The sequence below is a fragment of the Aythya marila genome (assembly GCF_965140915.1).
Source record: "Aythya marila genome assembly, chromosome: 5".
NCBI classification, from domain to species: domain Eukaryota; kingdom Metazoa; phylum Chordata; class Aves; order Anseriformes; family Anatidae; genus Aythya; species Aythya marila.
The window spans coordinates 60,511,177-60,526,064 of record NC_139046.1 but is presented as its reverse complement, the minus strand read 5'-3'; the positions used below and the strand labels follow the sequence as shown (position 1 = coordinate 60,526,064).

General features: G+C 37.5%; 1 protein-coding gene across 11 annotated transcripts in view; it reads right to left on the bottom strand.

Moving 5' to 3' along the window:
• Window positions 1-14,888, bottom strand: part of SOX6 (SRY-box transcription factor 6) — a 382,586-nt gene that overhangs the window by 138,494 nt on the left and 229,204 nt on the right. For all 11 annotated transcript variants that reach the window (XM_082762761.1, XM_082762760.1, XM_082762769.1 and 8 more), the window contains 2 exons: window positions 13,108-13,280; window positions 9,597-9,665 (listed from right to left, as the gene is read on the bottom strand). In XM_082762761.1, coding sequence (XP_082618887.1) covers window positions 9,597-9,665; window positions 13,108-13,280 — 242 coding nt within the window. The remainder of the gene's footprint in view (window positions 1-9,596; window positions 9,666-13,107; window positions 13,281-14,888) is intronic.

Genomic DNA, 14,888 nt, shown 5'->3' with positions numbered 1-14,888 from the left:
TGTGGGGTGGTGATGTCTCAAGATGGATTTCACCGCCATCAACTGTGAATTTCTTTGCTTTTATTATTTGGTGCTACAACATTAATGTTTTCTTAATATACTGGCATTTTGGGTTGGTGAATAAGATGAATTCAACATCTCATAATGCACCATTGTATACTGTTTACATCATTTATTTTCTTTTTATTGAATGATTACAAACTCCAATTTAAAATTAATAACATTTTGTGGGAGTTACTGCATGTGAATTAAGTGTGGTGATGTCAGTGCATCCCTCTGGAATTTAAAAGATATTTCACTGTGTTATATCATGTGTCGCACAGTATATCAATTTTTATTTCCCATCCCTCAAGTATGGAATGCACACTGTGTAACTTCTTAGTTTCTCAATATAGACATAATTTAGCCAAGCTGTGCAAGTGTCCAACTTGCTGAAGATGTATATAAGATTTATGTAAAAGACCAGCTTCTTTTAAACAAGTAAAAATCTTGCATACAACGTAACTACATTATCTAATTTTTTTTTTTTTTTTTTGGGGGGGGGAGGGGGAAAGGAAAAGGGGAAAAAGAGGCTCTAATGAAAGAGGGTAAAAAAAACAACAACAAAAGAAAATATGGTGTAAGCTGCACTCTTAAATTAGCTTTTCCTTGCTTTAACAGTGACTTGAAATTAGATAGAAAATTCAAGGCCAAGCTGGTTCACCTTTCCTTGAGAACTATGCTTTGACATTTTTACCAGTATCTGGATTAACTAGTTGCATAAGGGCCAAGAGGAATATTAGAAATTTTCATTCACTTTATTTTACTTATTTGCCATCAAGTGTATACCAAGTGTTAAATGACACCTAGTTTGTTCATTTGTTTGCACATACTACTACTTTCTTTATGTGAATTCATAATTCCTGAAAGCATTCAGGGAGCAATGCACTCACTTCTTCCTTGCTGTCATGACATTAAATATATTTTAAATAAGTTTTTATGTTCAAACTGATTCAATAACACACTTGCATTCTTGAGCATTCCCACAATTACTTCAAAGACTGAACAACAAATTCATCATGTCTTGTAACAGTTTTCATACACTGTTAAGTATAACAACTGGAAAACATTTTGATCCTTTAGGTCAGGGTTTAGCCCATCTGGTAAATTTAAGGTTTTACTGTGAGATTTCAAAAAGTATTTTACAATTTATTTTCTAAATGCTTTTGGCCTTTTTATGTGGGGCTGTACTTCATCATTTTACTCCAAATACCTGCTTCGGCAGACAGAAATTTTGACCTCTGATATCATCACATTCCAGTCTTGCCTGTATACCTGAATATCTCCATAAATCAAGTCATTTTAATACTAACATTTATTAACTATTTTCTTTATTCACTATCTCCTGATGAATATATAAGTTATGAAGAAAAAAAAAAGTCATCCAAATCCTGATTGTTTTTCCTCTTGGCCATCTTATTGTTAATCACAAAAATCATCACTGAAAAAGTAACTAATTAGAAATGAAAGGCCAATATCTTTGGCAGTTTCTGTGGCAGTCCTGGCACGTGTTTTGATGTAACACTGAGGAAAGACCTGAAAAAGAATTGGCATGTCCAAGAGGTTGCCTGTTTTTTCCAACTACATGTTTCTCTAGTAAAACAAATTACACCCCCTAAAAATTACGCCCCTGCCTCATTAGTATCATTTATGTCTTTGATATCCCAACCACAATGCTAATAGTCTAAGTCCTTCTTCATACGACGTGCCCAATTCTGTGAAGCCTTCTTATATGAGTAACACTTACATACAAGTCATCAAATACTGGCTAGGAAAGTATTACACAGGCAAATAAGACTTCACAGGGTCAGCCCCACTGGCAGCCTGCCAGTTTGCTCAGTTTCTGTTCTCAGTTACCCATTTTAGTCTGTGCACATGCCATTTGGGAAGGAAACTGGTTTTCTGTATTGGAGCTAATACTGCATTATAACTGCTTTAATCCAAATATTGTAGATGTTACATTATGCTGACTGACAGCGAGGGTGATGCTTACTTGTGCTATCAGAGGAACAGCACCAGATGGTTCAGCAGTGCACGACCTCGGCCAGGATCTTTGGGAGCTAAACCAGGGTGTATAGATCGGCAAGCCCTGAGGCTGCCAGAGCATTTTGCTTGGTTGGAATGGGCAGCCCACAAGCTGAGAGCGACCCCTGAGCAACAGTATAGGTGGGCAGTAAGTATTTGCTTGATCCTCTTGATCCTAAGTTTCTCAGGAGCTGGTTATAATCTGCCTCTACATTAACACAGCTCAAATCTGAGGCCCTTCTGTAAGCAAAGGCAGCAGAACGTATGTTTGGGCTCAGCAGAATCAATGAGTTTGTAGCCTGGCTTTGGTAGCAGGCATGGCCGAGAACAAGCCCTTAAGTCACTGGCAAGACTGCAATGCAACGTGCCCAGAAGGAAAGAAACAGCAGTACTTGAACTGGGAATATGGGTGCCTTTGCCTTCATTTCCAATTTTAAAACAGACGTGGGAGAAGGAAAGTGGGAGGGCAGCTACTATCATTTTCTGCACCGACGTGAGCCCGAGGAACAATGACATTTACTTTGGTTTAACTAATTTCCATATATCAGATCATGTTCGGCACCCGTGTGCCAAAGTCCTATTCTTCAAGTCTGTTGAAATATCACTTTCCGAAACATGTGTGCTAACATTTGGCCAACACCACCACAAGATCATTTTATTAACTTGTAGCTCATTTCATAGACTGCTGCTCATGTTGCTAACATATGCTATTCTACCATTTACTGCTCTATAATTAGAGAAGTCATATGAAAGAGATACACAAGGCTTAATTTTTGCATTAAATACAATTTGTTTAGACTTGGGTAGGCGAAATAAAGCTATTTAAAAGAAAGAAAAAAAAAAACAGTGAATTAGAAAACTGTAAGACAGCTATTTTAACTCTTAGAAAATCACAGTAAAATAAAATAAAACAAGAAAATCCCTCCCACCTCAAGACTACATACAGTTTTAAGGATTCTGTTAAGAGTGGAATCCAGCTACTTCCTTCTTTGCCAGAAGAAATGTTTTTTCCAGGGGCTGAAGGCCTCCAAGGCAGAGCAGCTAGCAGGAGCTTTACAAATTCCAAGGTGCAAGACCAGACTCTTAGGAGATAGGGCAAAGCTTCAGCACAATTCATCGTTTTCCTTAGGCCACCACCACGCAATCGTGCCAAAGCAATCTTAGTATAGAAGGGGCTGAATAAAGGAAAGGGAGCATAGATAGAGTATTTATTGAAGCATGGGCTGCTGGAAGAGGGTAAGAATCCAACTTTTCTTCTCCTGCCACCTTGCTGAAAGAAATTCCAAGCTAGCCAGCCATGAGAACGACTTTCGGTGGAAAAAGCTAGTCTGTAACAGAGCTTTTGCTTGGGTAGTTATCAAACAAGGACTTCAGAACTCATTAATAAGCCACCATGTAATAATAAATAAAATGTGAAACATTTGACTTTGATGTTTACCATCTGTGTCTTTCTTCCATGGACCGCTTTCCATTTTTGCTAAGCAAGTTATGAGCCAGACAGAAGCTGCAATGTTGCACCTACAGCAGAGTCCTACAGATCTGAATCAGCGCGTTAGCAGCCAGCTGCAAGTTACAGGCACCTATCACCACTTGCCTATTCCATGTGGACAACTGCACTGTGGAAGACACCTAGACATTTTATTTTTATTTTTTTTTAATACTGAACTGCTAACAACAAATAAATAAATAAAGATACCAAGGATAGTTGGGAACCAATTCATAAGCAACCTGGAATTTAAGGGATATGTATCCTTTCTACTATAAATTAACAAGCTACAGCTATAGTTTATTAAGCCAACACAATAATTTACATTTTCAACTGCCATAATTTTGATTGCTTATAAATTACAGTAGTTTTACCTATTCTTTAATCCAGAAACATCATTATTAAAATGTTTGATGCAGGCTACAGTGCATCTATCATTACTTTTAAAAGTTAATTAGATTAGATAAAAGAAATAATTAGATTTGCATTTTTATCCTGGTTTTAAACTTCCAAAGAAGATCACAACAGTATGCCTGTGGGCAATTAAAAACAGCATACAGCAGTGAAATATAAAGGCAAAAAAGGTCTGTTTTTCCTGGCTAATTCATGATTGAAGATACAATTACAAAATATTTTAAGGGTTTGCTGAAGCTGGGGGCTATTCCTAGACTTCTAAGCTTTGTTTATAACTCTCGTTCTCTTTCAAGGGAGTATCTGATCTGCGTAGCCTGCCAATAGAAGTATCAAATTGCTTTCAATGACTTTATTTGGTCCTGTTCAGAGCTTGCTGGAAGGGGATCAGTTTCATGATCAATAACAAAAAAAAAAAAAAAAAAAAAAAAAAAGAAAAGGAAAATGCAACAACAACAGCAAAAAAAGAGGGGGAGAATATTCCCTAGTGCCAGAACAGTAGCATTGCAATTGCTTTTTGCTTGTCAGTGCTAAATGCAGTTTACAAAGAGAGACAACCTCAGAGAGCGTAACCGAACTGACAATAACTAGATTCCAGCTTGTGCATTTTCAGCAAGCTCACCGCAAGGAGCTTTAACCTGTCTCCAAAAGGCAATAAATGAAAGGTTCAGCTCTTAAAATTGGAGGTCAGTTACATACTTAATGATGAAGCATATCTTTAAATCTATTTCTACTATTATTATCCTAGCAAAAAATTAATTAACCAGGTCAGGGAGGCCGTGAAGGCTAATGTGGAATGTAATTATTCCTGATCTTTAGACATGTACTTCACATAAAGAGATAGTCCTTATTCAGCTCACCAGGTACCTGAATTGTCAGTAGTTAATCACGGATAAGAACAGAGACTTGTAGGTTCAGCCTCTTAAGTTTTAAGCGTGACTCAAATGATTCCTACTCAAGGACAGTTTAAATAGTTGTAATTTTGATGTCACTATTCTTTTGTTTGTTTACTATCACAGTAATAATGTTCACTCTTTTCAAATGACAGACAATACAAGAACATTAATATGAAGCTACAACAGCATGATTGTGCAGATTAAAACAAGAAAAAAAATACTACTGGGAATAATTTCTAGCAGCTGAATTAAAAAGAATACCTATGAGAGAAGAAGCAGTTTTTCTACGCAATGGAAATACCTGATTCAAACAGAAAAATAAATGCTCTGCAATGGCATTGAGTAGCACAGTATATAGGAACGAGGCAAAAGGAAATGGATGAAAGCAGTTTGGACCAGCTCTCACTCTAATTCCCATTGCCAGTTTTTTTCCAGAGAGGCTTAACAACCAGTGTCCCTTTGTTTCAGGACTCACCCTAATGAAGCCTGCCCACCAGGGGAGCGAAGCCATCAGACTTTCAGCCCTTAAATCCCTCCACACATAGATAAGTCCTGGAGCAACATGCTCTAAGATTGGAACGTGCTCAGCAGGATTTGAGCCCCTCCTCAGCTAACCATGGTGGGTCAGAAGCAGTCCTCAAGCCTTGTGTTGGAAAATCTGAATTCTGGGAATGGGGACTGAATTAATGGGGATTTCAGGACCACAAGTTGTTCACAAAGTCTGAAATGTTACCGAGATGCAAGCCTTCCCTTCTTTCAACATAGTCTTCTCTTTATGACGTACCACCAAATTCTTCCTTTAAACCACTTTTTCCCTTATCTCTAGGTTTTCTCTATCACAGCACAGACTAAGAGATGTCCTTGAAATAGCATCACTACTACTTCAAGAATTAATACTTTTCAAGGGAAAATGTTCTTCAAAGAATCTGAAGCAACCTGGAGACTGACCTGAGAGCTCTGACTTGTCATACAGCATTTTCTCAACTTCGTCTCCACTAAAAAGCAATGATTTCTCTGCACAGCTTTGCAGAAAGATCTGAATTTGACATAGAAGATTTCAGCCCATCTCTACGGACTCCTCAATAGAAGAGTGTTTATCCTTTTCCCTAAGAGGAATCTGAACATTTGAGTTGAAAAATAATAATACACTACACTTACTTGAAAATTTTCATTTAAGTTCTCAAAACATTATGCTTAAATTGAGGAACAGGAAACAATTTGCCAAATTTCAGATAATCAGAGACAGAACCAAGAACAACTTGACTTTCCCAATCCCTTTAGCCAACAGACAAAACGTCTGTCTCCAACATGCATACCCTAAAAGTAGCATTAGCTTAACTTACAAAACATGAGACAATTACAAAGAACATTTAATGACTTCAGTACTCTTGAAGTACTATTTTATTTTCATATGCTTAGCCAGACTGATGTCCTCTTTGCACCAGATTGCTGACAAGGGTTTTGGATATGTAATAGGTCTGGAGTAAGATGCTCTAGTAAATGCTCTTTGAAAATACAAACAAACAAAAACACAACTAAATAAAGCACTAAAATGGTTAAGTAAGCAAACAGTATAAAACAATGCAAATAATAACCACTAAATGATGAAAATGCTCAGTAAATTAACCAACTAGGTATCCAAGGAAGTGTGTTTTATTTAATATGGATTATTTCCATTTTTATAAAATGTTGATAGAATTTTAAGTCCCATCTGAAGTTATTTCTAATTGTTTAAAGGGTTAAATAAATTGGATGTACTTACTTACGGAAACCATTGTTTAAGAACTAGCACTGTACCTCAGAGGATGATGGAGGTACATTGTGTCTCATGTGATAATAACATTTTATCTCCTGCACACTGGAGAACATACTGTACTTACTTCACGTAGCTGTGCCATGAATAGGGCCATGCCCAGGTAGAATTGGCACCTGGACTACGTGTATTTTGTTGTCTTCTCTAAAGGGGAGCAGCAGGGAAGACTGTTACTGTTTTTTCCTGCATACAACGTATAGATAAAAATCCACACCGTTTTATGTAAGTAATTGTTGTTTCCTGAAAAGGGTTGCTCAAGAGTATTTTTAAACAAATGAACCTTCTATATAAAATCAAGTGGGTTATCATGGGCACAGTTCCAAATTCTACCAGGCCCAAAGAACTAAGCTGAGAATGTAAACGTTTATTAGAAGATTGTTTTTCCCCTCAAGCCACAGAGAGTACGATTTATCTCATCTCACTTCAGATCTCTACACTAAAGGCATCAGCATCCACATCTTTTATAGTTAATGGAGAGAAACAGCCATTTTAGGGAACAATTCATCTGACATATTTTAAACGTCTACTTTAGGACAAGATGAATTACATCCTAAAATTATTCACTCTGCTTCTCTCTGCTCACTATAAAAACAATCTGGATAATTAATTGAGACAATCTATACTGCAGTTATCTACTTTTGATATGATGAATTCCACCCACAATCAGTAGTGAGACACCTGTCTCAGTACTGAGGTTTCCTGAGAAGATGCTGAGAGGGAGCCTGGGAGAACCAACCCAGCACCTGCCTCCTCGGAGCTCCATCCCACCTATGCCCTTAGAGGACTGCGGTCCTCAAAGAACTGCAACGCTCACACTCAATTCAATAGCAACAAAACCTATTACGAACTGCCAAGGAGACTTAGCAACTAACTTCTCTCCCAAGCAACTCCTGGCTAGCAAACCTGCCATAGAATAAAGAACCAACAAACAAAGAGGAACCACTTGGCTTACAAGCAAATGGGCCATGTAAACTGGCATTTAGCCTAGGAAACGATCTCCTAACAAGCTTTTCTTAGTAATCTCATTGTAAGACCAATGTACGCTTGAGATGGCATCTGCCCAACATACCTAGTGCTTCATACTGAAGTCAATAATGTTCCTCAGGTGAGGAGAAACTTACTATGAGTCTAGCTAACAAACTGGGAGAGGGAACAGTCCTCTCTGCCTCTAATACATTGATTAGATTCACCCGACTAGCACCAGTAACATTTGTTCCATTCAAATATAAGGATAAATAAAGAACCCAATCTCCAGAGGAACTATGAAATAAAAGCAGCTTATATTGGCAAGAGTTATAAAACAAATATAGGGAAAGATCACTGAGAAATAATTTAGCTCATATGAACAGAGCAATCATTAAAATACTTCTTAGCATATATGTCTGCGAAAGGACACAAAAGAAAACTTGTGAAGGGTTTAGGAAACTTGGGAGAGTTCAGGAAACAAGAGAATGAACCCCCAAGCAGTTCTACGACAGCATCTCCCTGGAGTCAGTGGAAGGGTAAAGCTCCTGGAAAACAGCAAGTGAACTGAAACATGAACTGCCTTGAAACTTTTTACTAGAGAGCAGTAACACATACCCACATTCTCCAAATAGGAACAAAAATGACCTGGTATGATTTCTCTTTTCTGTGTCCTAATTTTTAAAGGAATTTATATATTATAAACTTATCGTGCAGATAACTCTTCTCCATTTAGAATACTCAGCTATGTTTCAGTGTTAGCTTTCAAGTCAAGAAGTTTTTTAATATGATTTTTTGCTTTCTGAAGCTAGACTTGCAAATAACACTTAGAAGAAGACAGTGGGTGTACTTTTTCCTTTCACAGTCCTTACCTTTATGTAGCACAATTCTAGTAGTATTCTTACCACAATTCTATCCTTTATGTACACTTAATATGAACGCCAGTCTTCCAATAGGCAACGACAGTAACAATGCTTTAAAATTCAATTGCATCTCTCAGCTCAGGTATCAACATATTTAAATGTTAAACTCATTAAAATCCAACTGCATTATAATATTTGCAAAAGCATTTACATGCATTCCCTTTGGATGAGGAAAGAAAAAATCTTCAGTTTTGGCATCTAACAGCAATCAGCTGATAGTGCAAACCAATAGTCCATACTTACAGGAAATGATTGGCAACACAATCATCTGTTAGACCAAAATGAAATATTTCAATCAAGGAACAGGCCCATGGAAATGCTTTCAAACAAAGTGGGAGACAGAGAAGGTGACAGAGTCACACATCAATATTGTCTATTATTTACATGTCACTCCCTACCTACATATATACTTGAGAGTGAGTCTAGGAGCAGACAATTAAACCAGGTTCTGAGTATAAGTACGGATATATGAGTGCCTGCAGAACACTCCCAGATCCATTAAGGTACAACTTCAACAGTACAAGGAATAGATACCTGTGAGTCTTTATTCATGAGCAAACTGGTCCCAGGGACTTTGAAAAATAGACACTGAGACCGCACTATTTGATAGCCGTTCACTTTAGTTAATAAAATTGAAGACATTCTTCTAACCTCCTTACAAACTCAATTCCATCTTTGTAGGATAATAAAATCTATAAACAATTATTGAATCGCTGCTTTTACTTCACACAATATGTCAAACTAATTGCAGATTTCAGAGTTAAATTATAAGATTTAAAAAATAACTCACAACTTTCAGGAAAAACAAAAAGAAACACACACACACACACCTCTGCTTATTAAAGAAAGTCTCTTTCCACCAAAAATGCATTTGACCATTTGAGAACAATTTCTAAAGACACAAAGACTCTTCCTAAGAGTCTTAAGAGCATCTTCGCTGAAGCTTGTTAGTAAAGCATGTGGCTGCTTTATTTTAAATCCTTCCCACTCCATAAATGGAATTTAAGTATAATCAGAAGAGAGCAATAAAACACACTGACCTGAATTTGCTGCTGCAGTAGATTGATTTTGTGCTGCTGTTGCAGAAGTTGCTGCTGTTGTCTTGCAATCTATTGGAAATAAAACTTCCATTAAATTAAAGCAGTAATATTGAAAATTCAATATTATTGAGTGAAAAACTTCTTTTTAGTTAGTCTTTACTATATTTTTATTGAGCACCACTTATTTCTAAAAAATATGATATTTTAGAGATATCCGTGCATGTGATATAAACATTTTACACTGACATGCTATATGAAAATATAGTTATTCAGTAAGAAATATGTATTTTAAGCACTTAGGCCTCAACTCAGCAAAGCATAAAAGCATAGGCTTAGCTGTGTGCATGTGAATAATCTCATCACTATTCAACAAAGCATTTAAGCCTGTGGTGAACTTTGACTATGATGCATTACTGTTAGCTACAATGGGAATGAAACACATGCTTAAAATTAAGTGCTTTGCTGAATGGGGATGGGATTACTCAGGTGCTTAAGGTTAAACACACATTTTCCTGCTTTGCTGAACTGAAGCCTTAGCTAGTATTTATAGATGTTTCACTATTCAGCACAAGCTCCTAGGGCAAGCTTCTCTAACTTCATTCATAATGAGCAGCACATTGCTTCTCTTGTGAATCTCACAGTCTTGGAGCTACTCAAGTAGAGTCTTACTTAGAGTAAAATCAGTGCTAGACACTTAGTAGCTCATTCTCAACACAACACTGTGAAATATGTAGATATTCTTCCTCTCATTTTGTAGATTCAGTAAGTGATCTAGAAAGTAAAGGTTTGATATAACTCTTCTCTAGCACGGGAGAGAAGCAAGTGTGCAGGCAGAACAGAGAGAGACTCACAAGAGAGACGCTGCCCCAGGCTCTCCCAATTCCCCCATGCTCTCTAAAATCAGTATGTGAGAGCAGAAGGGAAATGGGATCCCGCCCTCCAACCACAGAGCTGCTCCCTGCCACGGGTAACGTGGGCTGCAGCTATGGGGGGGCAGCCACAAGGAGCGGAGGCAACAACTGGACAGCTGCTGTAGGAGGGGAATGGCACAGCTGACCGGAATGGGGACAAGACTTGTGTTATAAACAGAGAAAACTAAACAAAAATGCTTTTAGGATGGGAAGGAGGGAAGGAGGGAAGGAAGGAAGGAAGGAAAGGTAACAAGGTTCATTTGGAATAAAAGAAAAAAAAAGAAAAAAAAAAAGAAAAAAAAAAAACAACAATCACCCAGTCTTAGTGCAAACTGTTCAGATTAACTCATAAGGAACTTGCAGGTACAAATTAGCAGCTTGTAATTGTGCACTCAGAGATCAAATCTGCCATTTCGTTCATCTCACTTTCTCACCTGGAAATAGCTCTGTCATTTTTTCCACTGCTACGGTTAAAATTCATTTTTGTATGGGGGACCAACATAAAATCTATACATGTTCTAAGTCTGACATATGACCTCAAAAAGACAAACTGAGGTCTGTGATTCTAGGGTGGGATCAAAGCCAAGTGATGCATCGGAAAAGAATTAAGCAACTGCCACAGCCCAGCACACTGATGCCTGCAGCAGGGATCAAACTCCCTTTATGAGCCTGGTGGTTAAATATTTTTGGACAAATCTCCCAGTGAATTCAATAAAAATATGGTGAATGAAGACTGAAGAACCAGGTCCCAGTGTGCTAGTAAAAAAGGTAGCTCAAACAGAGGTGCCTGTGACCCCAGGGGACCTGAGGTCATCTGTTGTCAGAACAGTGGTCAGCAGTGGAGTCTGTGCTTTGAAAAGCAACTCCAATGGTAACCGAGCTACATGTATTTATGTATATTTAACAAACCTATGTGGATGCTTGAGTTAGTGTTTTTCATTAGTAACACGCCGACTGTGCTATTCCATCTTAGGACTGAAATTTAAGTTCTGCTGGCTTTCAGTCCACACATTGTCCATGCTGCTAAAATCTCAGTGAAAGTACTAGAAAGATTGTGATGATTTTAAGCCTCAGAAAGGAATTTCTGTAAATTCGTATTGAAATCAGACACCGAATGGGGCTGTACCACAAGTCAATCTTTCTGGCTGATGCATTGCTTTTCAGCGATCCACAGTACTCTATGTTGAGACTTGTTTGGAGCTGCTGGTGACCTGGCTGCTACGTCACATAGTAACCTATAACAAAGGCAACAGCGAGATCTTTGCTTACTTGCACCAAGGCACTGATCTGTTGCAGTTGCAACTGCTTGCAGACAGCTTTTTGTAGCTGTATGTACAATATAATACCATTCGAATAGGCATTTCCTAAAGAAACCCAGAAATATACCACAAAGCATCTAATGTCAATGGTGTTCTCTAAGATAGAACAGTACTGTGATAGAAAATGCATCCAATACCCCGCAATGCAATTACCATAGCATAGTCTTGATGTATAGACTTGACACAGTAAAGTAGGGTACACAAGCACCATGTGGCTCAAATTCTGAATTTTATTTGCCTATCGGTTGAGCTACATGTTCGCTTCATTGAGCATGACAACCTAGTTTTAAGTGTCATTTAATTTTCATTTTGAAATATAATTACAAAGTGTTCACTGTAAGATATCACTCGTCTGCAAATGTGTCAAGATTAATTTGTGCTAGCTTATTCACAAGTGTCAATAGTTAATTACTGTGTCATCTCTGGATGGCTAAATGACATTCTAACTTCTGATTTTTTACAGTGTTCCTTTATGTTATTTTCCATTAGGGGATGAGTCCATATTCCTACATGTGGGCAAATACTCAAGCACATAAAATACCAGACGTCACAACTCATTAAAATCAACAGAGCATATATTGCTGTATATATCCTATAAAATACATTTAACTGAAAAGATAATTCTAGTAATAATGTCAGATTCCTAAAAACCACACATTAATTTGGATCTGTCTGATCTAATGCCTGGGGGACAAGTGTATGGGATCACTGTTGTTACACTTTCCTACAATGAGAAAAGGACATATCTGTGGACAACTGTATCTTAAAAAACAAACCAAAACAACAACAAAAAATACAAAAAAAAAAAAAAATCAAACCTAACTTGTAAAATATATTTGAAACTTTGAGGTTACATTTTTCCGTCCAATTATTTTCTTGTCAAAAAGTGAACGATTTTCATTTTAATGCTTACAGTCTGGCTTACTGGGGGGTTGAAACTAGATGATCATTAAGGTCCCTACCAACCTAAGCCATTCTATGATTATTGGTAACTCCCAAATCAAATCTCAGTGCAAAAAGCAAGAACTGCAAAATCTATCAAATGCAGTTCATTCTAGAAAGAAATTATTTGAATTTCCACACCCCCCTTTTCTCTCAGGATCCTGTAATGTTTTTCTCTGTATGGAAGAAGTACCAATTTCTGAAGATATTTAAGCTCTTTTAATGATTAAAAAATGAAAGAAAAAAAAAAAAAGATGAAGGGAAATGCTGAGTAGAGCAATGTTTATGATGAACATTCTACATGAAACATGTACACAGGTTTCTTTCCTGAAGCCTCACCTGTTCTTGCTGTTGGCGAGCAAGGTCCATTTGCTGCCGTTGTTTTTCAATTTGTGAGGCTGCCAGCTTTTTCTGTTCATCATGGGCAGCCAGAAGCTGCTCCCGTAAGCTGATCAGCTGGGTGATCATGGTGGAGAGCTGTCGCTCTTTTTCTGCCAGGCTTTCTGGTGTACCTAAATGTGCAGGAAAGATGTACTGTAAATATGAGATAGACAATAGTTACCAAGCAATATTCACACACACAAAAAAAAAAAAAAAAAAAAAGGCTGAACTGAATCACCAACATTTCAAGTGGCAGCTTGAATACATATTTTACTAACGAATCCCAAAAGAATCTAGCACATAGCTTTGCTGTGCTCTAAGCAGTGGAGGTTATAACAAAAAATGAAGCAGAAAATATAGGGAGTATTTTTTTATTATTTTTTTTTTTCTGACAGGAGTAATTAATGATGCACTGTGTACATCATATCTTTTCCATTTAAATCTGCCCAGTGTGATAAATACATTCACAGTTTATTAGACATCATTTTCCTTCACTTTATATCTATGTATTTTTTTCTAAGTATGCAAAAAATGCTAAAAAAAAATGTAAAAGATGCTGTTCTGTGGAAGAAGTAGTTTAATAGTTTATTGATCGTGTCTCTAAAATGCCCATATATCTGGTTGGTCATTTGGGTAAATGTAAGCTTTGGTTATGGAATATGTATTAAAAATGAGCTCGACTTGTTCCTAAGAGAAATGGCTAACCTGAGAAAACAGCTTAAAAATTTTCATTTAACTTTCAAAGTTTACTCTATAGAGAGCACTTAATTAACATGAAACTACGGTACATTTATTCTTTGCACTAATGATGCTTAATGGTCTGTTTATGGCTGAATTGCATGGGTCTCCTAAGAGTACAGGGTCCTTCTGCAGATCAGTCCAAAACCATCCCATCTTACGTCTGACCACGTAACTTTGTCACAAACAGCAATGTCAGCGCCCATAGCTGAGCCATACAATGCATTTCCCTGGGTGAGCTTCTCAGCCTGCAGCACTAGAAGAGGCAGTATAACTGTGGTGAGGCAGGACTTCAGGACTATGGGAGGAGCATCTGAAAGAGGCTTCCAGTTGGAAATGGGATAAATAAACAAAACGATTGCATGTTGTACGGAAGAACCACGAGTTAGAGAAGAAGCTAACCAAATCAGGTAGTCCTGCCACAATGACATGAGAAATGGCATTAGAGAGAGGGGACTAGCATCCTTCCTTTCCTCCATTCACAACAGGGGATTGTGATTAAGAAGTCACTGGGCTTTCTAAAGAGGAAGAAAATGTGTGAGGAACAGGACCTGGGAGGGAATGGAGAAACTGTCACCAAAATTATGACTCCACCTTCTTCCCAGGAGTAAGATGGGTATCTTCTAGGGAAGAGAAGAAAGAGGTTGACAGGTTTCATAAGGAGAGGAAAAACAAAACAGACTCTTGCCAGGTCACAAACCCAAGATGCTCTACCACTTACATCGCACTATGACAGCATCTTTATTACTCTTAGACTTTCACTTGTACAAGCGTCATACAAGAAAATCTCTGTCTGCATTTGCTTTCTATCAACTGCATGGTTTAAGTCATTCACTCTAAACAAAGCAAACTCCCAGATACAAAACGTACCTGTTTTTCTATACAGTACCAAACTTCATTTTACAACAGAAAGTACTGAAAATATTCCATCTTTTACGCACTATTAACTACCCTAGTTTTAAAAGAAACTGATATTTCAGTGCTCTGTAATGCCAGATCTT